The 26,186-nt window shown below is 40.8% G+C and overlaps 1 protein-coding gene across 21 annotated transcripts in view; it reads left to right on the forward strand.

Moving 5' to 3' along the window:
- RBM39 (RNA binding motif protein 39) overlaps positions 1-25,942 on the forward strand; it is a 35,922-nt gene extending 9,980 nt beyond the window's left edge. For 6 of the 21 annotated variants that reach the window (XM_083508396.1, XM_083508407.1, XM_083508410.1 and 3 more), the window contains 14 exons: positions 8,315-8,509; positions 9,152-9,217; positions 9,308-9,361; positions 11,633-11,750; positions 14,609-14,761; positions 15,663-15,800; positions 17,094-17,159; positions 18,109-18,313; positions 18,965-19,042; positions 20,747-20,779; positions 22,086-22,161; positions 22,258-22,363; positions 23,663-23,741; positions 24,957-25,942. In XM_083508396.1, the coding sequence (XP_083364522.1) occupies positions 8,315-8,509; positions 9,152-9,217; positions 9,308-9,361; positions 11,633-11,750; positions 14,609-14,761; positions 15,663-15,800; positions 17,094-17,159; positions 18,109-18,313; positions 18,965-19,042; positions 20,747-20,779; positions 22,086-22,161; positions 22,258-22,363; positions 23,663-23,741; positions 24,957-25,057 (1,468 nt within the window). In that variant the 3' untranslated portion in view covers positions 25,058-25,942. Of the gene's footprint in view, positions 1-1,239; positions 1,961-2,498; positions 7,875-8,314; positions 8,510-9,151; positions 9,218-9,307; positions 9,362-11,135; positions 11,161-11,632; positions 11,751-14,608; positions 14,762-15,662; positions 15,801-17,093; positions 17,160-18,108; positions 18,314-18,964; positions 19,043-20,746; positions 20,780-22,085; positions 22,162-22,257; positions 22,364-23,662; positions 23,742-24,956 lie in introns of those variants that run through there. The other 15 variants (XM_083508412.1, XM_083508413.1, XM_083508414.1 and 12 more) reach the window with 11 other exon arrangements.
- Positions 25,943-26,186: the final 244 nt, after the last annotated feature.

Below are 26,186 nucleotides of genomic sequence, written 5' to 3' on the forward strand. Positions count from 1 at the left end.
ACTTTTAAGCTAATTCTGTAAGGTGGGAGTCACCACAGAACAGTTTTTGCCTCGAGTTCCAGCCAGTCATGCCTCATAGTGGCAGGACAAAAGAACAGTGTTTGGCAGTATCTTGATAAGCTATTTGGAAACACAGTGAGAGTTGCTGTTTCCACTAGTTTCTTTCCTCTTCTAGAAAATGGAAGCAAAATATTTTAATATAACAGAGAGGGCTAATGAAACAGAACTGGAATAGTTCTAAAAACTAAATTAAGTAGTTTTCCAGTGAGATGATCTGCTTCTTTTAAATAAAAGGGAATCTTGGGGTCAACTTGCATACCCTTTCTTTAAATATATCCAGGGAAAAAAGTCAATTTCTGAGGCATCAGTTCCTTTGTTTAGCAATGGTTGCTGAGAAAACAAACAAACAAAATACCACTTTAAGCAAAACTGCCTTTGCATAGGGCTGTGCTTTTCTAAGCAATAAAAACTCATGCTAGTCTTTTACTGTGGTGGAAAACAGAATCATTTCCCCACTCCCTGCTGAACAGATCCTTTTTGGATAGTGGATTGTTTCATTAATATCAACAGTGACTAAACGTTTACTTAAACTTACTGCTGAGAGACGAGAGAGCACAAGAGACTGAACTTTGTTCTTAAAAAGAATAATATGTTTCTTCCCAGAGCTATCCCATCAAAAAACCACTACTGGAAAAGTACAGTCTACTCTTGCCTTCTGAGAGCATGTCTTTGCTACCTGTGCAGAATGTGGCCCTTCTTGTGGAAATGAGAGGAGTAAACTACTGTTTAAAAATGTGCACAATATAGAAATAAGACTCATCTTCCTAAATTACACTTGGGGAGTATCTGAGGTAGATTGCCTTGTTCATGTAAAGGACAGCTTGTATTGGGAAGGTAGATAGCTCCTTTCTCTTTGCAGTATTTGATAGTGGAAGTAACTGGAAACTTCTAATTTCCTTTCCCTGGTGGTTTTATAAAGTGGAACACAGTACATAGAAGGAGTCATGCTGTATTCTCTCTTATCCAAATGTAATGGTGTTAGAAGGAAACCAGCTTCTCTACCAGCCTTGTTGGCCATTTTTTTCAGTGGATGGTGTCCAGTGGTGACTATCAGCTCTTGAAAGGTTGTTTTTAATTATTTCTGCTCCCCCAACCTTCTGGAGCAGATTTAGATGGTGTGTGGGGTACCTTAGGGGGAATGGGAGATTAATAAAACTTTTCTCTCCCTTCCATTGACAGATTCCCTTTTGTCTGCTGACAGCCTCCACTGGATACCACCCAAAGTGAAAATTTAAATACCCTGAATAATACTATTGCAGGCTCCCTGACTTGCTTTTATTAGAGAAAAACCCCTGTTTGTTCATATCTTAAGACTGCAAGCCACAATAATAGGTTGACGGTGTTGTATGAAAAGTTAATAATGTCATAGGTCAGTGGGATAAGAAAGAGGATTTACTCTCAAAAAAGGATGTTTTTTTTACAAAACCTCACAGTAAGTTACTTTTCAGAACCTTTTTAATTCCTTTGTAGTAGTTTACTTGAGGAAATATGCGTTAATATTTCATTAAAGCCTTTTGACCCTTTGCTGTACTAACTTAACTGCAAGGCAGCCTGAAACTCATGGTCTTACAACCACAGCAGGCAACAAAAAACTGGCTGGACAGTCTCCTTTTTATTAAATGTTATCTTGGTGGGAAGATGTTAACTTAGCTTTTTGTTGCTTGTCCTAGGTGTTGAGGAATGTTCTGCCGTCTCCTGTCACCCTCAAGAATTTACAAGAGACTTTGTTCTGTCAGCCATTGGGTGAACAGGGAAAAAGTGCTAAACGTTTTTGTTTTTTTAATGTAGTTTTATGTAGCCTCACTGATCTCATGGGCTAAATCTGGGATGGGGAACCTGTGGCCCTTCAGATGTTGCTGGACTACACCTTCCATCCCTGACAATAGGCCATGCCAAGAGGGTAAGAGGTTCCCCATCCCTGAGCTAAACTTTTATGGACATGGACAATTTCATGAAGGTTTTTTCCTGTCTGGGTGCATTAAAAGGTGTAGACTTCATACCCTGTTGGTTTGTTCAGGGCTTTAAAATCCTGACTTTTTGCTTAAAAAGGTAAGGTACCCCTGCCCGTATGGGCCAGTCGTGTCCGACTCTAGGGTTGTGCGCCCATCTCACTTAAGAGGCTGGGGGCCAGCGCTGTCCGGAGACACTTCCGGGTCACGTGGTCAGCGTGATGAAGCTGCTCTGGCGAGCCGGCACCAGCGCAGCACACGGAAACACCGTTTACCTTCCTGCTAGAAAGCGGTACCTATTTATCTACTTGCACTTAAGGGTGCTTTCGAACTGCTAGGTGGGCAGGAGCTGGGACCGAAAGATGGGAGCTCACCCCACCGCGGGGATTCGAACCGCCAACCATGCGATCGGCAAGCCCTAGGCGCTGGGGTTTTACCCACAGCGCCACCCGGGTCCCCAGACTTTTTGCTTAATTCATAGCTAAAAAGGCCCAAAATGATGGGAAATGATCTACAATATAACAAAGTGATTAGTGAAAGCATTATGCCCAAAAAAGTTTATTTAAATTAATTTAAGAGAATTTCTTGCCCACATAGCAGTTCGAACGCATGCAGTGCAAGTAGATAAATAGGTAACGCACCAGCAGGAAGGTAAACGCCGTTTCCGTGCGCTTCTCTGGTTCACCCAAACCGGCTTAGTCATGCTGGCCACATGACCCGGAAGCTGTCTGTGGACAAATGCCAGCTCCCTCTGCCTATAGAGCAAGATGAGCGCACAACCCCAGAGTTGTCTGCGACTGGACCTAACAGTCACGGGTAACTTTACCTAACATACAACATTAAAATCCTCTATTAAAAACAGGTTATTTAAACATTCAGAGATTATTAAAGCCAGCAGTAGCCAAAAGACAGAAATCTCATGTAGATTCTACATTTATGTATAGAGTTGTCTAAACAGAAATGCTTTAAGCAATCACAGGAATACAACGAAGGAACCTGTCAGGCCTGGAGTTCCAAACTGTAGGTGCTGCCACTAAAAGATTGATTACTACAAGTGTGGAATGAGCAGATTGAAGCAATTGAGTGGGTATATATGGGGTAAGATCCTAAAAGTGAAGAATGGATGGTGCAAAACATTCAATATGCATAAAACAACACAGATTTTGTTTATATCAAAACCTCAGTTGCCTATAATGTTCTGATGAACAGTTAGCCATTTACCATATGCAAAAAGGATACATTTTAGTATAAACTAAGCAAAAACTAACTGCAACAAATACAATTTGGATTAAGGTTAATTTTCTGGGCGGGTGACTAATAAACATGTTATTTACCTATTGATACCAGGGTTTCAGTTTCTTGCAGATGTCTGCTGTAATTTAACTTGAAGCAAAATAGAATAGTAGCAAATGCACAAGCTTTTACAGTCATGATGACTGCATGTATTTTATTAGGAAAACAGCATTATTTGGTTTATGTAGGGTGGAAAAAGTTCCAGAGCTTTTCTTTCATTATGGATATCAATTGCAAATACAATGTTAGGTATGCTTGGCAGTTTCAGAATTTTTGCCTTTTGTTTACTAAGTACAAGTAAAATAAACATGATTAGATGACTCTCTAGGGCAGGTGCTGAGGAACCTTTTTGGCTCTGTGAGCTAGATTTTTATCAGGAACCACCAACCCATCAACCACCTGATGTCACAATGATGCAAAGTGCTTTAAAGTCCCAAAGGTGCAGCTAAAATTAAAAAGCATTTTCCTACATTCTGGAAAGGCTAAACCCCAGGAAGCGGCTTCTGCTAAAACAAATCCCCCGCTCTGTTTTATCAGGGAGTTCCATGCAAAACCCTTCCAGAATCAGGAATTCCCCCCCCCCCCCCACTTTTCGGCTCACAAGTAGGGGGTTAAATCTTGCTGCTTTGGCTGTAGATTCATTCCTTGCTCGAACAGGAATGTGTTAAGTCAACCCCATCCTCAAGCCCATTAGATGACATCACAACTATTGTTAGCTGATAGGCAGGCAGTGTGGTTTCAGGAAAATGACCTCATGGACCAACTTGAACCTCCTGACAGGACAGGATTGGCCTACAGGCTAGATTGTCCACCACCCATGCTCCTGGGCATAAAAAAATTTTCTGGTACAAATGGAAAATTAACCTATGCATATTACCCTAGTTTTCCAGAAAACCTTTGTCTCTGTGTGCACTACTGCTTACGTTAAATACATTAATAATTTGTTGCAATTTAGAACACCTTATTCTCGAAGGAGCTCAAGATGGTGTACATAGCGCTCTCCCACCTCATTTATTCCCCACAACAACCCTGTGAGGTAGGTTGAGCTAAGAGGCAGTGACTGGCCTATGGTCACCCAGTAAGCTTCATAGCCAAGTGGCCATTCAAGTTTCAGGTCCTAGTCTAATACTCTTACACCACACTAACTCTCAAGCTTACAAGTCCAATGGAAAGTGTGTAATTTGATACACACACACTCCTGCAGAAATAATAAAAAAGCAAATCCTCCAAAGTGGTGATCATACTCATAGAATCAAAGAATTGTAGAAGGGACCCTGAGTCATCTAGTCCAACCGTCTGCAATGCAGGAATTTCAACAGGTGGTCCTCCATCTAATTTGAAACCATATTGGACCCAGCTTAGCTTTGCAAATGTGCTAGCAGTTTTATTGCTGCACCAGTTTGGTTAGGAATTGTTGGTTAGAAGGAACATACCTTTTTACCAGTTTGGCTGTTTCATTATAGTAGCCTGATTATGTATGTATGTACATATGTACTGTGTTGCGGAGCATTTTGTATTACTGGCATGCTGTTAAGAAATGAAGATGATTAGAAGCCTATATTAGGCATGACTGGTGCCCATTTATTACATTTTTCTTTATATTCAGTTTGGGGCAGCATGCTCCACGTGAAGTGGTTTTATTTTATTTTATTACATTCTTCATAGTTAATCTTTAGGATGCACTATCACTGACCTCCCATGCACAGCATGAAAGTGATTTTTTGTCTGTAGTTCCAAGCATTAATTTTTTCTCATATAGTGTATAAGGTTTTCTGAAGTGCTTCTCATGATTCGAAAGAAGCTCTTCCACTTGATTGGTCTTTGCTGTTCCCAAGCTATTAAAATATTTGGCAATGAGCAGTCTGCTCAGTAATACTTTCTTATTCAACTTGTACACGCACAACAGCGGTTTAGTTTTACATGTATGAATAGAAATGAGCCTGAGTAAAGCTTTGAGGTCTCTTGTTCCTCTGCTTCCATGCAGTTGGGAGAAAGATTTCCTCAGTGTTTTGGTTCACTTTCCATAATTTCTGACTTCTTATGTATGAACCAGAGATCATGATATAAAACAATCTCTAGTCAGGTTTCTGAGCGAGCTAATTTCAAACCATGGGTTATGAAGCTGGCTCATTTTAAATCACTCTTGCCTAGAACGGGAGTTTGTGAACCTGAAGCTTTTCTCATGCTTATCCCATGTAGCACTAAGCTATATTTTAGTGCTGCATAAAAACCACCCCACTTTTAATGCTATTGCTAGTATGCCAGTCTCTCAAAGTTCCAACAGGTGATTTGCGGGTTGGTTTGCACATTTGCTGCAACCATAAGCCTATCTATATACTCAACAAATTGTTGGATGAAAATCATGTTCTTGAGCTGCAACTTGTAACTGTGGCAATGTGCTGCCACAAGGAAGAAAGACAATTTAAGAAAGCCCTTATCTTTTCTTTACAGAACTTCATTCCTGTAGTGTAGGCAGTACTGGGGTGAAATCTTTTGTTACGAGAGTAAGTTGCAGCTTTCTCCTGATGGCATATGCAAGCATCCATTATGCATTCTTAATGTGACAGATTTATTAGAAATTTAAATTATTTGACTTGTGGTAGAAAGGAGTTGAAACCCTAATTTTAAACTTAGGTAAATTTCACATGCTATGTTTTATATTTTTATGGAGAAACAATTGGTCACACTTGTTATTTAATAATGATATGAACATTAATTGTAGGTCCAAGTTTGAACTTCAGTGTCTTCTCAGTTTCTTTTTATTCCTGCAGTAGGAAAATTCTTAAAGTTCCCATAACTTGCCACATTCATGTTCGGTACATAACTGAAGGCGAACTAGAAAAAAACCACATATTATAATTAACAGGCAGCCTTAAGTTACTGGGCTTGTAGGTTCCAGGTATATGAAAATGTACATGTTGCAATAATTCCTTACATAGGTATTAGGTCTCAAATCTATACATTTTCTTTGGGAAGGGGGATATTGGCAATATTTCATCTGGTTATTGCTGTATTGACAGTTTTTGTCATCTGGGAATCAAAGAAGAATTGCTTTCTATAAGGATGTTTCTTGACGATATCTGACTGCAAAGAGGAATACCATCCATAATATCTCACTAATATCATGCTAGGTAAACTCCTTAGGTTTGAGTTGATTATTTAGCCTATGGATTTCTTGAATTTTAATTGACAAATCACAGTAGAAACAAATGGTCCTCCTTGTGATTACAAACCAAGGCCCTGGTTTTTGCTCACTGAAGCGATCTGATTTATAACTTGCTTGTCTTCCTGTGTACAGGGTAGAAACATAACTGATACAAGTAGTACTATGAATTTGTTCAATCTCTTTGTTTAGAATAGAATTTGAGTGAGATCTTAACTCTTGAATTAATTCCAGTTGTCCAGTTTAGTGACCTTACTCCTGCACAAGGTTGAATACTCTGGATGCAATAAACCTTGTGAAATGAAAAGTGCAGATTATAGGCAGGTGTTGTTAGCTTAAACAACTTTTAAGAAATACAGTACTCTTGTTAGGATATTACAGCTTAAGTAAAAAATAAATGCACCACTCTAATAAACCAGGGTCAACAAATAGAGTTTTGTGAACACTTATGCTCTAAATCCTTTAAAGGAGAGGCACAGGAGGGAGTACCTCTGGATTTTTTGCAATAGAACTGCAACAGTTTCTGACTCCAACTGTTTACCAGCAAACCAAAAGGGCTCCCCATATTATGCTACTGAAAAAAAGTAATTAAGGGGAATTAAGGATGAATTTTAATGTGAAAGGATTGTGAGCTCAGTTCTGCTACTAAAAATATCTTCCTGTTCTGAGACGTGTACTTAGAGGCAACCAGTTCCTTCGTTCTTGGTACATGTCTGCCTCTTTACAGTGGAAACATTATTTGTCCCTGGTTTTAAGCATGGAGAAACCCTAATATAGACTAATTATGTCTTTTGGGGTAATGCAGTATGTATATGTTCTTACTTTTGAACCTGTCTTTGGGTCCCTATGTTACTTCTGTAGGTTTTCCCCCTCTTAAAAATACTTTGCATTTCTGTTATAACCAGCAAATGGTTTAGAATATATAACTCTTAAGGGGCTAAATCATTGACTTGGATCCAGATAAACGAGGGGAAGAAGACAATGTACGTGTGCTGTTTGAATTTTCTTGCAAGTGATAGTAAAATATATCTCACAAGCCAGCAGCACAAGGTAGCATACTGTGTCTACAGTATGAGAGAAATAGTGAATAAGGAAGCTATAGGATAAACTAGTGGGCCGTAATAACGTCTTGAAAATAGCTTATGCAAACAGAAGCAATTCTTTGGATTTGGGGTTGCTTTTCTCATGCAATGCTCTTCCGCTAGGTCGGAAACAGCCCTTCTGTGAGTGGAAGAGGCTTTCCGCTAGCAGAAGGGCACCTGGGATCCAAGCTACTTGCTCCAATGGGACTTATTCCTTCTCCATTTGGAACATATCTAGCGTGAGCAGGCAGTAGAGTGGAAAGAGAGTCTCATTAAATGAACAGTTCAGAATCAACTATGAACCTGACATTTCTGCAAAGGAACTTGGTAGGTATAGTTATCTGCAGTTTAAACATTTTTGTGTCTTCTGTTTGATAAAATATTCCTCCTCCTAGGAGGGAGGTAGATATTTTAAAGAGTGAGGTACCCGTATGTTTATCCTGGTTGTGAGGGTATGCTTGTGAATGTGTGCTGTCATCTTGAAGGCTTGTATATACCCAGTGCTTTGCTTTTAACTATTGTATAAATGGTTTAGAGAGAATTAAAATAAATTATGTAATTTGATTAAAGAATGATTTCATTATTTAAAAAATAATGTACATTATAAAGAAAATTTGCATTCATGCTGCAGTTGCCATAACTTACTTGATGGGGATTTTTAAAACTTGCCTACCTACCCAATTCATAGTCTAACTTTTAAGTGGATCTTATTATTTGCTGCTTTTGAAAAAAAAGACACCTAAACTTGTGTTGTTTGTCCTGTTCAGGAGAAAAAAGAGCAAGAGCAGAAGTCGTAGCCATGACAGGAAGAGGAGTAGAAGTAAGGAGCGCAAACGAAGTCGTGATCGTGAGAGGAAGAAGAGCAAAAGTCGAGAGAGGAAGCGCAGTAGAAGTAAAGAACGGAGACGCAGCCGTTCAAGAAGTAGAGAACGGCGATTCAGAGGCCGCTACAGAAGCCCCTAGTATGTTGCGCAAAATTGTCATTTTAGTTCTAATATTTCATTGCTGAATAAGCAGGAAATCTAATAAAAGTATAAGTTTTATTTTTTTAAAAAAGGCAAACTAACCTTTTAATATAGCTGCATAAGCCTCAATTTTAAGATGTATACATTTCTGTACCTTGGCTTAGGTTTTTCAAAATACTTTTAAGCAGACAACTTAAGAGAAATCTGCTTCCAGTATCGTGGGATCTGAAATCACAGTATGACTGTGGCAGTGACACAATTTTCTTTTGCAGTATCGGAGAGGGTTATCACTGTAATGGTGGAATAACAACATTTGGTTCATACATAATGCCTTATATCCTTGCCATACAGGGGGAGGATAAGACAGACCATGCAAGCCTGAGACTTTGCTTGCGCGCCTTCTTGTTCATATATATATGTTGCACTAAATCATCTGAGAACTAGCCCAGACTTTCTCATAATGTCAAAATGATATCTCAGGTTAATTTTGGATATGCTTCACATATCTGCCTTACTGCATCCCACTTGCTTTCTAATATACTTGTAAGTGAACACCAGTTAGCATTTAGTTTCAAGATTGTTCCTGCCAATAATGAACTTGCTTAGTAATATATTGTCTTGTCTTTTTTTTAAATCTAGTTCTGGTCCAAAATTTAACAGTGCCATCAGAGGAAAGATTGGCTTGCCTCACAACATTAAAATAAGGTTACCTTCTCTTATTTTATGGTGACTATTTAATTATCTATTTTGATGTATTTAATACCTTCATAATTGGTTGTATCCTTTTTTCCACAGTAGACGACGATCTAGGAGCAAAAGTCCATTTAGAAAAGACAAGAGTCCTGTGAGGTAGGCAGTTGAATACTACTATTTAAATTGACTGTGCAGTGTTGAATATTATATGAGGTGTCTCAGTTGCTTTCTGTGCAAATCTCATTCTCACCTTTCAGCTTCCAGAACATGCTCTCTGTGCATGTTTAGTGTGCTGCCTCTGCAAGCCAAGGTTATTGTTAGTATTTTAATTTGGCATGAGTAGCATAGAGTGCACCTATTTTGATTGATTGTGGCAGTTCTGAAGTGTTGTGGATGTTGGTAGCACTACAGAATTTGATGTTCTTTTATTACTGGTAGTACGACCTTTTGCTTTCTCTGGCCATTAATAGGAACGTCCTTTGAAAGGCATCTGTGATACACCTCTGTGTGAACGTGACTTATGCATTTGACATTAATGAGCTATAAGTAAAGGTAAAGGGACCCATGACCATTAGGTCCAGTCGTGGCCGACTCTGGGGTTGCGGCGCTCATCTCGCTTTATTGGCTGAGGGAGCCGGCGTACAGCTTCTGGGTCATGTGGCCAGCATGACTAAGCCGCTTCTGGCAAACTAGAGCACCGCACGGAAACGCCATTTACCTTCCCGCCGGAGCGGTACCTATTTTAATGTGCTTTCGAACTGCTAGGTTGGCAGGAGCAGGGACCAAGCAATGGGAGCTCACCCCGTCATGGGGATTCAAACCGCCAACCTTCTGATCAGCAAGTCCTAGGCTCTGTGGTTTAACCCACAGCGCCACCCGCATCCCGAGCTATAGTAGATTATTGTAAAATTTTCACAGATGGAGCAGCAAGAGATATTGTGCTCCTTTCAGCTGTTCTCCATACCACACTGTTGTGTCTCAGGTCTGTGGGAACAACCTCTGCTGAAGGAAGGAACTATCTGGTCTGAGTAGAGGCGCTGGAATGTCTCCCTAAGTTAGGCTCTATGGAACCATTGGGTAAGATGACCCAAATGGCAGCTAAGCTGCAGGAGCTTGGGTTGCAGTTATGGCCTACAGATATTATTCTTAAATCGCAGTTTCATGGACCCAATGGGCAAATGTCATGTTAGCCTCAGCTGCCTGCTCCTCCATTTTTTGAAAAGCCATCCTTCACTGCTTAATTCAGTACTTGCGGCAGGCAATTAGGGTCATTCCCCATCAGGCCAGGCTGAAAGAAAACAAGCATTGGGCTGTTTTCTTGCATTCATCCTAGCTACTATCTTTGGGCTCCTGTGAGCTTAAGCTTGTTAATTCATCTCTCCTGCCAAAATTTACTAGCGGCACCCATGTATAGATCTCGGCCCCTGTGTGTTCTTGTCTGGCCTATCCACATATAGGGGACTTGCTTTGAAAATAGGGGGATTGATTGAATTAAAGAGTGATCACAATGTCAGGCATAGATTAGCAGTCTTGTAACTGGAGTCATGGTCACTTTGCGAACAGAGTGCTGTTAGGTTTAGACCTTACTCCCATTCTTGCCATAGTACGCAAAATGTGGACATTTTGCAAGGGTAAGGTGTAAATAATGTTTGGAGGGAGATTGAAACATTTGTAATATTGCCTTTCAGTTGCAAAGTATATGATAATGCATTTTTGTGTGTAAAAAGTGCTATTCTGCTTAAGCTTGATAAATACAGTGATATGCCTTCATTTTTTCTATGCATCATTGCATTTCTCTTGCTGCCCAGTGCTATACTGATTACTGCCTTTGTATGGATAGAATATCGAAAGACATAAATTTGTAAAATGGCTGAATACGTTCTTTCATTTCAGACATACACAACTATTAAAGTACGTTGAGGTTAAAAGCATTTCCTTTCTAATGCTGGGATTAGGTAAGGTGTACGTACTTAGAAGTATGTCCATTAAATTAACAGATTTTTCCAGGCATACTTGTAGAATCGGGGTGCAAGACCTCTAAAACATCCTTTGTTAACCCCGAGCACCTTCTCCCAACCCTATTTTGTCTTTTTCATCTACGTTACACATTCTTGTATATTGGGGTAGGAATATACATTACACAGGAAAGAGCCCTTTTCTGAGGGCAATACCTTTTTTTGCACTATAAATAATGAATTCTGAGATATTGAGACATTGACACATCTCATTAAAGGGGACTGTGGATATCTGGTGCAGTTGAAAAACAGGGGTACCTGTCTGCCTTACTTGAAGCATGTGCTATTTGAATGTTAAACCTCCATCTGTGTCTGAATGTAAATGGATTTAATGAATATCAGAACAAATTTGTTCAAATTATCTTCTTTTAAAATTGAAAATTGCTGACCATGGTTTATCTATTATTTTCAGAGAACCAATTGATAATCTAACTCCAGAGGAGAGAGATGCTCGAACAGTATTCTGTATGCAGCTTGCTGCAAGAATTAGGCCAAGAGATTTGGAAGAGTTTTTCTCTACTGTAGGAAAGGTGAGGCGTCAATAACTCAAATTTCTTCCGGTGTCATCTTAATATTTTTAAAGCAGAATAACTGAGCAGATCTTTTTCAAACTTTCTGTATATTAAATTCCATTTAAGATATGGTGGAGTATTTGGGATGATTTGCAAGATTGAGCTGCTGAATTTTTAGCCTAAATCTAAAGATTCCACATGAGGACTTGCTAGCTAAAATAACAGACCAGGCATGACCAACTCACAAGAGACTGCAATCTACTCCCAGTTTAAAATGCAGGCCGTGATCTACCCATTGTCTTTGGAGGGATGAGGTGCATGTGTGGGGTGCGTGTGTGGAAGGAGGTAGCTAAGTGGATGCAGGAGGGGGGAGTTTAAGTAGGGGTGGGAAGTAAAGGGAGGCAAAAGTTCTCTCTCTGAGGAGCCAGTTGGCTTCTCTTCCCACCCCCAGCCAGCCCATCTCCCTTTCCCTCCACTTAACCAGCTCTCCCCCCACCACAGCCCTTTCTCTCCCCCCATCAAAGGTAGCCGCATAGCTGACGTGGATCCCGATTGTGCCTGCCCCCCCCTTTTACCCCCACTTCCGGGAAGACCGGGCCAGGCGACATTCCTTGTTCTTTCCGCCTGGCCTGGTCTTCCCTGCGGCAGCAGGAGGACCCAGTGCCAGGGCCACCACTGCAGCAGTGACGGCTAGGCTGGGTGACATTCCTTGCACTTGCTGCCCAGCCTGGCCTGCCCGGCGGCGGTGGAGGGACCCAGCGCCAGGGCCACTGCTGCAGCACTGAAGGCCAGGCAGCAAGTGCAAGGAATATTGCCCAACCCTGCCTTCCCAGCGGGGGAGGGACCCAGCGCTGGGGCCGCCACTGCAACCGGGCTGGGTGGCAAGTGAGCAGGCAAGGAATGTCCCTCCCCCCGGCACTGGGTCCTGCTGCTGGCGGGAAGGTTGGGCTGGGCAACATTCCTTGTGCTTGCCGCCCAGCCTTCCCTGCAGCTATGGCAGGAGGCAGGGGAAGGGGCGGTGACATTCCTTGCCCACTTTATTTAATCCCACGATCAACCAGGATCACTCCTGCGATCTATTGGTCGATTGCGGTTGACTGGTTGGACATGTCTGACATAGACAAAACCAAGTTACAGTAGGATTGTCCTGTTCCATTATTTTGGCAATTCTTTGGAAATAGGAGAAATAAGTAACTTGTTCATGTTGGCAAAACAATGTGATTGGATCCTAAGGTGCCATTCTGTGGAGCCTCCGTCTAACGTTAGGGGGAAAGGCAGTTTTGTTGATTTCCCTCTCTTCCCCTCTGGAGTAGACCTTCAGGGGTGTGAGGAGAGGGGATTTGGCAAAAACAGAATCTCAGGATCCATCCATGATTTGCTTGCTTTTCTGATGGTGTAAGATGCTGACACTTTTGACTCTGAAAGTTTCACAGTTGTTACTACACCAGATTGTCTAGAACAGGCACGTACAAACTCAAGTAGGTTGCAATCTACCAACAAGTATCAAAAATTGGCAGTGATCTACTACCCTCCAAAGTCATTTAAGATAGAGAGAGTGATAAAGGGATCTTTCTTTCACAGATACAGTAGTTATGTTTGGATATCATCATGACAGATCCAAATAGTTACTAGATGAACAAGTAACTAAGCAAATGAGAAAAGTCAAACTATATTTTTATATTAGTTTGCACAGATCTGAGAAGCCAGCTTCTCTCTCTCTGTTAACTCTTCCGAGTTGCTTCTTCCTTGCTCTGCAATTCTCCTTCCCTGCCCCCCCCGGCATCCTCACTCTTTCCCTCCACCTCAGTCTTTCTCCTTCAGCTTTTCGTTTCGAGTCCAATCATGTTATCGCCCCCATCCCTAAGTTAGTACCCTGTGGGAACACCCCCCCCCCATACACACCAGCCCTCCCTCAGGGCACCACGTCCTCCTCCACCCCCCCTTGCGCTCTTAACACACACACACCGAGCACAGTGCAGAGCGGGTGTCAGGCAAGGATGGTGAGTTAGCTTCCTCGGTTGGAGGAGGAGGAGGAGGTGCTTGGGCTTGCATGAGACTGGTGGCAGCAGCGGCTCCTGCTGCGTCGCAGGCTGCAGAGAAAAGCTTTTCTTTCTCAGCCTGTGATCAACGAAAATCAGTCAGCGATCCACAAGTCGATCACGATTGATGTGTTGGACATGCCTAGCCTAGAACTATGTCCCCGTTTTGTGTCTTGCTTTCAAAATAAGATGGTAACGTAGCAAAATTTGGAAAATACTTGGCTAATTATTTGAAGGAACAATTGAAAGTCTTTGAGGGAGAGTAGGGTAGCTGTGTTAGGGCACTGAAGCACCATTCCTTGAATACTGAAAAATGGCACTGCTTGTATGTTTTCACAAGTTTATCTGCAGGCATGAGAGAGGATTGAAAAATGATTAAATTTTGTTTTAAACATAATTTTTAATTTGAAGGCACTCGGTAGGCAAAATGTGAATAGTCCTGTGTGAGTAGTCATGGCTCGTCTTTGTATATTTATTTTACTTAATGAACTAGCTTAATAATATGTGGTTTTAAGTTGGCTTGTTATGAAATGGATCCCTTGTTCAAACATAATGCTAAGATGCTTTCAACATGTAATTAAACTCTGTAAGTCCTGCTCTGGGTGAAGGGGAGAGGAATGTGCGACACTGGTGCTTTGCTCATGTTCCTTGAGGATTGTCCACATAGTGCTAAACAGTGGCTTAATATTACCTATGAGCCAGACCTTGTCTGCACACTGCAAAATTACATTTGCTTACTTGGATATACTTAAGTCAGGAATCTGGGGAAACTGAAGACTATGCAGATTAAACTTTTCAAATAGGTAAAACAAGCTTTAACTGTTCCCATCTTTCTAGGTCCGTGATGTACGCATGATTTCAGACAGAAACTCCAGACGTTCCAAGGGAATTGCTTATGTGGAATTTGTTGATGTTAGTTCTGTACCTTTGGCAATTGGATTAACAGGACAACGAGTTTTGGGGGTACCAATTATTGTACAAGCATCTCAAGTAAGTTGATACTAATTTCTGTTCTAGCTCTGTTATGATCAGTAAATCTTACTTCATGTACACTTTATTCTTGCATTGCAGGGGGTTGGAGTAGATGACCCTCCGGGTCCCTTGCAACTCTACAATTCTATGAGTCACTTGTGATCGAGTCCTTACATTCCATTCTCAACTCTGGATAGATCTGAAGTGTCATTTAGGGTTATACAAGGAGCTTGAATATGTCCAGTATATTTTTTACTTCAGTTGTTTGAGTTTGTCAACCTGTGCCACCTCAAAGTGCTGTTGAAGATTAGGGGACTTTTCAAAAGTAGTTTGACCAAACAATGATTGACAACAGCTAAGAGACAGAGATGGCAGATTAAAAAGTTTATTAGGATAAACTAGCATGCCTATTTGCAAATTTAAATGCCATCTACTTGAATATTATTGTTGATAGTAATAGTAGTATATTTCTTAACGCTTGTGCCTAGTTACTTACGATAAACAGTGCTTAATAGTAGACCAAAAGGTGGAAATCACTCCTAATTTATCAACAGTTGCATTTTTAAGATGGTGAATGCTTAGTTAAAACTTGTTTTGCACTAAAAACACTGGTGATGACAGCAGACTCCTAATCTTGAATCATTGGAAGTCCCCCCCTTTTTTTTAGTATTTATTTTTGAGTGCACTAAACATACAGTGAGTTGGTGGGCTTCTGCTAATATGCATGCTTTGTTTTTTGCTTAATGTAAGAATACAATTTTTGAACTTGACCTATTCTGTAATGTACTTCTCTCCCTCCCTCTCCCTCCCACCCACCCGGTTTTTGAATACAGTCTGAAGCATTCCACAGTTATATGTAGGACAGTTAACTGTTAAACTTTAGTAATGTGTATTGTTTCTATTTGGGATACCTTTCTAGGCAGAGAAAAACAGAGCAGCAGCAATGGCTAATAACCTACAAAAAGGAAGCGCAGGTCCCATGAGACTGTATGTGGGATCATTACACTTCAATATAACTGAAGATATGCTTCGTGGAATCTTTGAACCTTTTGGGCGGGTAAGTTTTTTAGTTCATTGGGGACAACTGCACCTAGTAGTAGTGACAGAATTATGAATTCCTGAAAGGTTTAATTGGCTAACTTCCTTTCTCTGATTTTAAAAAATGTTAGCTCAAGTAGAAATAAAAACTACCGTATTTTTCGCTGTATAGGACGCACTTTTCCCCCTCCAAAAATGAAGGGGAAACGTGTGTGCGTCCTGTGGGGCGAATGTAGGCTTTCGCTGAAGCCTGGAGAGCAAGAGGGGTCAGTGCGCACAGACCCCTCTCGCTCTCCAGGCTTTAGGAAGCTATCCGCAAGCCTTGCAAGCCGGGCGGGAGGTCCCGCGGGCTCGCAAGGCTTGCGGGCAGCAGCCTGCAGCCTGCAAGCTCGGGGGACAGCGGGGAGGCACAGCGCCGCCACCCCGCTATTCCCCGACCTGGTCTGGAGGCTGGCGGGGGGGGGGGGAGAAGCAAGCTTGCTTCTCTCCCCCGCCTGCCCCACAAGCTTGGGGGATAGCGGGGAGGCGGAGCGCCGCCACCCCGCTATTCCCCGACCTGATCTGGAGGCTGGCGATGGGGAGAAGCAAGCTTGCTTCTCTCCCCCCCCCCGCCAGCCCCACAAGCACGGGGGACAGCAGGGAGGCGCAGCGCCGCCACCCCGCTATTCCCGGACCTGGTCTGGAGGCTGGCGGGGGGGGGGAGCAAGCTTGCTTCTCCCCATCGCCAGCCCCACAAGCTCGGGGGACAGCGAGGCAAGCCACTGCCCCACAGAGGCTAGAGAGGCTGTCCCTGAAGGCAGAAGAGGGAGACGGAGCGCTCCATCTCCTTCTTCTAGCTTGGGGATGGCTGCGCAAACCTGGGGGGGGAATAAATTTTTCCCCCTTGATTCCCCCCCCCCCAAAAAAACTAGGTGCGTCCTATGGGCCGGTGCGTCCTATAGGGCGAAAAATACGGTACATTTATTCATTTGATCCTAAAGACCAGTCTTGATTTGAGTAACTTACAGTTGCACTTCTATAGTAGTGGATGCCATGTTGCGTAGACTGCTTTCATAGCAGATTGTAAAAATTAAAGTAATATTTCGTCTGTCTAACTGCAATATTATTCTGGTTTGTGCTTTCAACAACACTGTGATAACATCAAACCTTGAGGATTTCAAACATCCAGGGGAGCTATTAGAACATTCTGTGCATATTCCAATTTGCATTATGGTCCTGGACAAACAGACTTTGATTTCTTCTACATCCTGTTCTATAAAATAAAAATTGATGACAGTAGGTCTTATATACTAATTGGTACTGGTCTTTGCAGATTGAAAGCATTCAGCTGATGATGGACAGTGAAACTGGACGTTCCAAAGGATATGGATTTATTACTGTAAGTTTATAAAGTTTGTTGTGGCAAACAGGTTCTACTGATGTCAATTGAATATATTGTTTCCAAGTAAAAATTCTTAGATCTTAAGATGTTCTGATTTTTTTAGACTTGTGATCCTTAACTTAGTTTTAGTTTACATGTGTAAAATTACAATATGTACCACACCTTTTATAATGTGCCCTGAAAGAAGTTGAAGATATTTTAAGTCATAAACATGAATAATTCTGAAAGTTAGGTACTAAGCCCCATGTTTTGGGCATGCTCACAATGTTAGAATAATTCCAGTTTTTATTAAACATGAGCAACCACTGCTATTGTACTGGACTTCAAGTTGGAGTGTGCTAAATGAAGGTGGCTGCTTCACTACCAGATAATGGCATTCAGTAGAGTACAGTCATATCTTGGATCCTGAATGCCTTGGTACTCGGACGTTTTGGCTCCCGAATGCTGCAAACCCGGAAGTGAGTGTTCCGGTTTGCAAACATTCTTTGGAACCCGAATGCCCAACGGGGCTTCTGCAGCTTTGGTTTCCGATTCCGTTCGACTTCCAAGGTACAACTGTATGTTGCTGTGTTGATAAAAGCAAATTGAAAATGAAAGGATGAAGGCAAAATTGTCCATAGACAAGTGTGCAACTTCTCAAGTTACATAAAATTACTAAATGCAAACGTCAAGTTGATTAACTCTACAACCCCTTAAACCAGGTGGAAGTATGCCATGGTTTGCATTGCCTGGTAGTTAGTTTGGGCTCCCATGTCTGTACCTATGGGTTTTATAGCAAAAAAATCAAATACATTGTGGCTTCTTTCACACTAAGCCAGTTATTTGAAGGGTTCTAGTATTAGCTTGATGACTGAAACTTAATAGTTTCATTTAAAAAAAAAATAAACGCTGAAATAAAAGTCTGCTAACAACTGTATTGTAAATGACCATAGATTAATTTGTTTAGTTTTCAGACTCTGAGTGTGCTAAAAAGGCCTTGGAACAACTAAATGGGTTTGAACTAGCTGGCAGGCCAATGAAAGTAGGTCATGTAACTGAACGTACAGATGCATCCAGTGCTAGCTCATTTTTGGACAGTGATGAACTGGAAAGGACTGGAATTGACTTGGGAACAACTGGCCGTCTTCAGTTGATGGCAAGACTTGCTGAGGGTAAGTATATTTGTAAAAAGCATAGTACGTATTTTCTTCTAACATTTTTTAGCATAACACTACATACTACTATATGATTTCAGTCTAAAGGAAAGCTCACTGCCAAGTTTTTCTAGGTAAGTGGGACGTAGTCATCTCCATGTTGTAGACCTTCTAGTTTGGCTACATTGATTCCCAAAATTTTAACCTGGTTTGCATACAGTGCTAAAACCATGATTTAGTACTATGGGCATGAGGTGAACAAACCTAAAGCTGCCCTTCCTATTTTTCTTGCCTCCTTCTGTGCAGCTGGGAAATAAATGCCTGCTGCATTTGCTTTGAGTTTTGTGAATCCTAGCTTGTCGTGAGGTGCTAATCAGAATCAAGGTTTAAAACTTGTAAGCTTCAAAGTTAGTAAACTTTAAACCATGGGTAATGCCACTGGCTTTAACTAATCAGAGTTTGTTATTAAACTGTGCTGTCTGGAAATTAAACACAGCAGAAGTCTTCCCAAACCATGTGGAAGTGGGAGGGGATAACTGTAAAGTTAGTAACTTTGATTGGGCTCATTCTGGTTTGTACTTGTAGCACAAAACAATTTTTCATAATTTTAGTATCCTAGTTAAATGTAGAGCCTCTAGCACAAAATAGATTAATGGCTTTCTATTCCAGGTACTGGCTTACAAATTCCTCCAGCTGCACAGCAAGCTCTGCAGATGAGTGGATCATTAGCATTTAGCGCTGTAGCAGGTAAAAATGTTTTTTCTAAATACTGTAATCTGGAAGTTATTCTTAAGAAAGATAACTTACCTGTTGATTATGATATGTTAGCTGATTTGCACAATCACAGCAATTTTCTGTATCACTTTATTTCCTTTATTTCAATTATATACCACTTAGTCACAGAAATTGCTAAGCGGGGTACAACCAGATTACAAAAGTAACAGTGAATAAAATTTTATGCAGGAAATAAAATTAATCATAAAAACAGTATTTAACTGCCTGCTGATATAGAAAGGTTTTCAGGCACCTGAAGTTCAACTACCCGAGGGCCCTGTATAATATCAGTTGTGAGGGAGTTCTACAGAATCAGGCCCACTATACTGAATGTGCAGCTCCCGGGGGATATGGACTGCATATCTGAGCCACAGGGGACCACTAAAACGGATTACTCTGAAGATTTATAAGGTATCCTGGGCTCAGAATGTTAAGGGCTTTGTAAATTATACAAGAACCTTGAACTTGACCCAGTAACATGGACAGCCAGTGCGAGCGCTGAAGTGCCAGATTTATGTGCTGATGATAATCTGTCCCTACTAGCATTCTAGCCACAGGATTTAGCACCTGCTGGAGCTTCTAGACTAAACTAGTTATTTTGTTTATACATACCCTGCCCAAGGATAGCCCCACATAGAGCACATTGTGGTAATGAGTATTGAGGTTACTAGTGATCAGGTTATCCCTGTCCAAGAAGAGCCATAGTTGATAACCATAGCTTGTAAAAGGTACTCCTAGTCACCGAGTCTACCTGAGTCTAAAGTGACAGAGAACCCCTGAATTATGAACCTGTTCTTTATGAGAGAGTATAATCGTGTCCAGAATAGGCAGGAGGCCAATTCTCCAGTCATGGGAACTATTCTTCCACAGTGGCTTCTTAGGCTCCTCATCCAGTTTCCTACTTTGCCCAGTGGTCCATGTTTAACTTCTCCTGATTCAGATATTGTGGAGAATAGAGCTGCATGTCATCAGCATACTGATGATACTTGGCCCCCAAACTCCTCATGACTGTTCCCAGTGGCTTCATATGGATGTATTGGCAACTAGATTCTGCTCTTCAGCACACCATAGCACAAAGACTGGGGCCCAAGACACGATACCCCAACTCTGTTCTGTATTGAATCACCGCCAGTCACAACAGGGAGCTCACTTGACTAAGCTAGTGATGCTTTAAATCAATGAATGATTGCTGATTTCTGACTTGCACCATGAGCTTTCAGTAGAGCAGCATATTGTATTAAAATCTACACATATTATTATCCCATCACTTTTATGGATGTTAGTTATGTGGTTGTCAAGACCTTTATGTAGTGGTTGCATGTACAGCTTTCTGCCTTACGTTGCTGTATCTCACATTTGTCCTGTGATTAAGATTAAAACTGCTCCTGCTTGGCTTGCTGATACTGCTTCGGTGTCCAGCCTCTGATAGTATGATGGCTCAGATGACTGGCTGACTCTGATATACAGGACTCACTTCGCATAACCAGTCTTGAATTGCTTGTGAAATTTTCACATGACCTCTTTCTTTTATTGCTTCTTGTCTGCTAGCTTATGCATACACAGTGACAAATTTTCATAGAGGAATGGGTGGTACTCTTTAGGGCATTAAGGGGTGTGTGTGAGAAATTTGTATTCCAAATATTATATTGAAATGTTCTCTGCAATATTTTTCTTTAGATTTACAGACACGACTTTCACAGCAGAGTGAAGGTGAGACTGATTTTGAATAGAGTTGTACATGGCTAGAAAGACAGGCATTTACAATTCCACCTCCCTGAGAGTAAGGATAAGTGCTCCTTACTACTTGTGAGAGGAACTCTCAGAAGCTTTAGACAGTTCCCTACAGTTTGGATAAGAAAAGATACAGCATAAATTTCTCCTGTTTCTTTCCTGGTCCAAGTGAAAACTTCCACTGCTTTCAGCCTATCATGCTTGGCTGTGAAACTTGGTAGCAAGGAGAAATGGATGCTCACCTAGTTAAGATAAGGTGATATTAGTGGATCCAGTATGAAGATGAAATTTGAGCTGTTGCCTTTTGTTAAAGTAAATAATAAAGCACTGGATCATTTCTATTTTCCAATTCCTCTTCTAAAATAATTTCATTTTTCAACAATTCTGGTGTGGATGTGCTGACACTCAAAAACCTATACATACACTATTGGGATTTTGGGTGTAGTCTTATATCTCTGTTCTCAGGCAGTCCACTCAGTTGTACTTTACTTGCTCCAGAGCCATTTCTGAGTTGGATCTAGATTTTGTAAAGCATTGGCTCTTTTGATCTAAGGACATTTATGCAAGCTTATTTGTCTGGTGCAAGATGAAGGAAGAAATAAACAAGTTCCAACAGAGCAATCTGATTAGCACAATGCTGAATTCCTCCCTATATGTTTCAGACAGTATCTTGTCCTCAAAAATGGGGCCGGGAGTAGGCCTATTGAAGTTAATAAGGCATGTTTAAATTAGGTTCATTAACTTTGGCACCTCTGCTCTAAGTAGGACTTAGTTTAATACAACCTGTGAATTCAGATAGCTGTTCAAATTACTTAGTGTTTCTTGACAGGGACATAATGCAGTCAGTTTACTTGTTAGCACAGTGCTCAACAAATTGAATGACAAATATATCTCCTGACCTCCTTGCCCAATTTGAATGTGAAAGACTGCTTATTAGGAACTGTATTCTTGCAACAGAATCATATTTTGTAAACCTTGGTTTTCTATTTTGTAACATTGTATTATGATAAATTTTCAGTAGAGTTTGCCTTGATACTTTTAAAGTCTTAGTTGTATTCTGAGGGTGGAATTCGGCATTGTGATATTACAAACGTTCTGCCTGTGCAAGTGTATCAGCTTGCCAGAGGGACCAATCTGCCTCCGCTGGCATGCCTCTCGCAGCCAATTGCGGGGGAGGGAAAGAAAAGAAGAAAGTCTGTTATGCACAGGGCTTTTAGGTGTATCCCACCCTGAATTTTGTGCTTCTTAAAATAAGGAGAAACTTACTCTACACTTTCCTCTCCAGTGTTGGCTGCAGCTGCTTCTGTACAACCACTTGCAACACAGTGCTTCCAGCTCTCCAATATGTTCAATCCTCAAACGTAAGTTAATCTCTTTCTTTTATTGTAAAATCTGTTTTATTACTCTATTTTCAGTATACATAAGAATAATTAATTAATTATTGTCTTACTCTTCAGTGAAGAAGACGCTGGCTGGGATACAGAAATTAAGGATGATGTGATTGAGGAGTGTAACAAACATGGAGGCGTTGTCCATATTTATGTAGACAAAAATTCAGCTCAGGTATGTTGATTAAATCAGTACCCAAAGGTGGTAACTTCTATCTGTTCCTATACTTCTACAAGATGTGAGATGTGGCTATACTACTGATAGTATGGTCAAGTACTTGGGAGAATTTTATGTTCTACAAACAGACCAAACTAAAGTATTCTCTGTGTGATGCCAGAAAACTCTGTTACTCAGTTGTCAGTGAACAAATGTCTATACAGACATTGATTCAATTACTATGTACATCATTGCAAGATTAAAATACATGCTTATGAATCCTGAATTACTAGCTGCAAAGAATATAGGTCCAGTAAGTACTGCATGGACACAGTAATTCAGTTTTACTAGCAAACCGGAGGTTGGACTAATCCCTTTCCAATCCTGGGAGGAATGTGGGGAGTGTTCACGTGACACACCACACCACAGCTGACACACTAACGTGTCATGACACACAGTTTGGAAAGCTCTGCCATAGACCATCTCAGTTAAAGGAAATAAGATGACACTCTGAAACCTAAATGAGATTTGCATGCACCTAAAACTTTGATGGGGAACCTGTAATACTCCAGATGTTGTTGAACTCCCAACCTGCCTCAGCCAACATGGCTAGTGGTCAGAGATGATGGGAATTGTAGTCTAGAAACAATTGAAAGGCGACAGATATCTCATCTCTGCCCTACAAGATCATGTAGGAGTGCTCCTTAATCTAGTTCTGCTTTCAGATGCACAGGTTGTGCTCACCTTTGACTGATAGGCCAGATACAACCCTTCCTGATGAAACTGGACCATGCCACAGTCTTTCAAGCCTTAATTATCTCGTGCTTTTTGTGGCATTGCCCTTGAAAAGCTTTTGGAAACTTCAGTTGGTACAAAATGCTACCATCAGACTTTCGTTTCAGGTTAAACATTCAGATTAAAATTACCGTATTTTTCGCTCTATAACACGCACCCGACCATAACACGCACATAGTTTTTGGAGGAGGAAAATCCGTAGGCATGCCACCAGTAGGCATTTCCTCCATAACACGCACAGACATTTCCTCTTACTTTCTAGGAGGAAAAAAGTGAGTGTTATGGTGCAAAAAATACGGTACTTTTTCTTTTTTTGATTTCTTGCATGATGTACTTTAGCATAAGCTGCCTTGAATTAACTTGGTGCAGAAAAGGCAGGATATAAGTATATTAAATTCATTTGATGGATTAAAATATTTATTCACATTTCATCTGTAGTTTTGTTCCAACAACTTGAATTGTTGATTTCTGTTGATCTGCAAGTTGATCTGTTAAATGCAGTAAACATTGTTTGTATTTCAGGGTAACGTGTATGTCAAATGCCCTTCAATAGCTGCAGCAATTGCAGCTGTCAATGCATTACATGGAAGGTGGTTTGCAGGTATGTGAACTAAAGTTGTTTACTACTACTACTACTATTATTATTATTATTAGAATTAGAATTTATATACCGCCCTGTTACCCTCAGATAATGTATGCCTTGTTGCTGTCTAACATAGGTAATAGGTATAGATAAGCAGCTGGGACTTTGAGAAGTAAACAGTGAGGGGAGTTGTTTTTTAGAACACCACCTAAAAAACTAGGTAATCACAAGTACTTGGGGAAAGTGGTATCAATTTGCAGGCTTCCACTGAGAACCACAGCATTTTTACCATACTCCCTGCAAATTTATCTTCAGTAAGCCAGTACCCTTAGAACACATGTTGATTTGAGCTGCTTAAATAACTTCTAAGACTTTTAATTGTCTAGACTGATGATTTGCAATTGAACTCAGATGGGATTGACATTTTTGGAAAGAGGGTTATTTGTGTAGCAGCACTTGGGCAGTTGCTGGGTGAGATACATAACCCTTCCACCTGCTTTCAGTTTGACATCCCTTACCCAGGATACTTTCCCAACAATTATATTACAAGAGGATCAACAGTTCCATTTAAGTTTAATGTAGCCTTTGATGCCACATCCTTCTTTGCCAGACAGATCTTTGTATGTTACAGCAGTGGTTTTCAACCAGAGTGTCTTGGGGTGCCTTGAATGATGGTCAGGGGTGCCATGGGCAACACGTCTTGACGTTCTTTCCCTCCCCCTTCTGATGCCTTTTTGTGTCTCTGCCTCTCAAAAGGCTTGCACAGCTGTAAGCTGCAGCAGACCCGACTACAAGCTCCCCAGTTTTTCTGGGGCTGGCCAGGGGGTGCTTCCCAGGCCCGTGAGGCAGTGTAAGAAGGCACCTTTCCCTGCAGCACCTAACCATGGCACACTGGTTGAAAACCCCTGCTTTACTCAGTGATATTTTACTGTAAACTTACTGTAACCTTAATTTTTTTTCATTGGACTGGTTAACAAGTTCTAATTCTGGAAAGTATTGCTCTTGTTGGACAGATGATTTTTTATGGTTTTTTCTTCTTTTTGTTGTTGAAAACCTCCCTGAGCATTGCAGATGCATTGTGAGGATAGAAGTTTACTAAAACAATAGTCCTTGGAGGATTACAATAGTCTTGTAATGAACTTCATAGGCGTTGCACCTTTCTCATTTTGTCTATTCTTGTTTAAAAAGTAAACAAGAATTTTAAGCACTTTTTTCCTCTCTCGTTTCTTTTAGGTAAAATGATCACAGCAGCGTACGTACCACTTCCAACATACCACAACCTTTTCCCTGATTCTATGAATGCAACCCAGCTCTTGGTTCCTGCTCGGCGATGAAGATGGATTTAGTCAGTTTTGTACATAGCTATTTTTGAAGGAAGACTTGAGTTACCTTTTTAATTAGAAGAAGACAAAAGGAAAGGCTGTAAAGTCCTTTTGTGTACATTTCCTGTTACTTTTAAACGAAAAACAAAAAATAGAGTAAGCAGGAATGCTGTGTGTTCATTCTCTTGATTAGCATTCCCACTGTATACAAAGCTGACTACTTGTTCTGCCTTGTAATTCTTGTACATTTAGAACATTTGGCTAAAGTGATCTGTAGGAACAGATGTAGCTCATAGAAAAGATTTTTCTGTAAAAGGTGGACAGGACATAAATTTTAATGTTTCACAAGCCTTTTCTTTTAATGCAGGTATTACATTTTACATTCACCTAAATGTAGATGCTCTGCTAAAGGTTAATATCAGATTTAACTGGACATATTTAGTGTGTTTTGTATGGATCAAAAATTTGAGAGGCTACTGAGTGATTTCTTTGGCCAGCTGTTCTGCTCACTTAATGTTGACCAGCTGGCAAATTTGGGAGGATTATAGAAGATTTTATTTCTAGATGGTAACTTTTGATTGTCTCTGTAAAAGTTTCTTGTAAATAAGGTGTAAGGTGTGTTTAGAATTCCAAACAAAGCTATCTCTGCATTTCCAGATTAAAGTTCCATTGATTGCAGGGAATGTACCTAAGTTTGAAAGTTGAAGTAGGAAATGCAGGAATATATTTTGTCTGGTTGCATATAATCTGCTCTTTTTTAAGCTCTGTGAGCTCTGAAATATATTTTTGGGTTACTTCAATGTGTTTGACAAAACAGCTTGATATTTCTATCAACAAATGACTTTCATATTGCAATGATCTTTGTAAGAACCACTCAATAAAATTCTCCTAAAGGCCTCCAAAAGCATTATTTTTGAGAACTCAAATTAGGTGTAACCAGAAAAATGCAAATTGTGAAGAGTTTGGTTCAAAATGCTGGAAAATCAGCGACAGTTGGGCTTCTCTTTCCCTCCCTCCCTCTGTTCACCTTAGTGCACTCAGTTTTTCCTTACACCCACCCACCAGAATGTCTTACAATTTAAAAACCAAGCTACATTTGTCACGGTGTAGAGGAGGGGTCCCTAACCATGTTGGGCCTACA

The sequence above is a fragment of the Podarcis liolepis genome (genome assembly GCF_965112155.1).
Source record: "Podarcis liolepis genome assembly, chromosome: 6".
Lineage (NCBI taxonomy): Eukaryota > Metazoa > Chordata > Lepidosauria > Squamata > Lacertidae > Podarcis > Podarcis liolepis.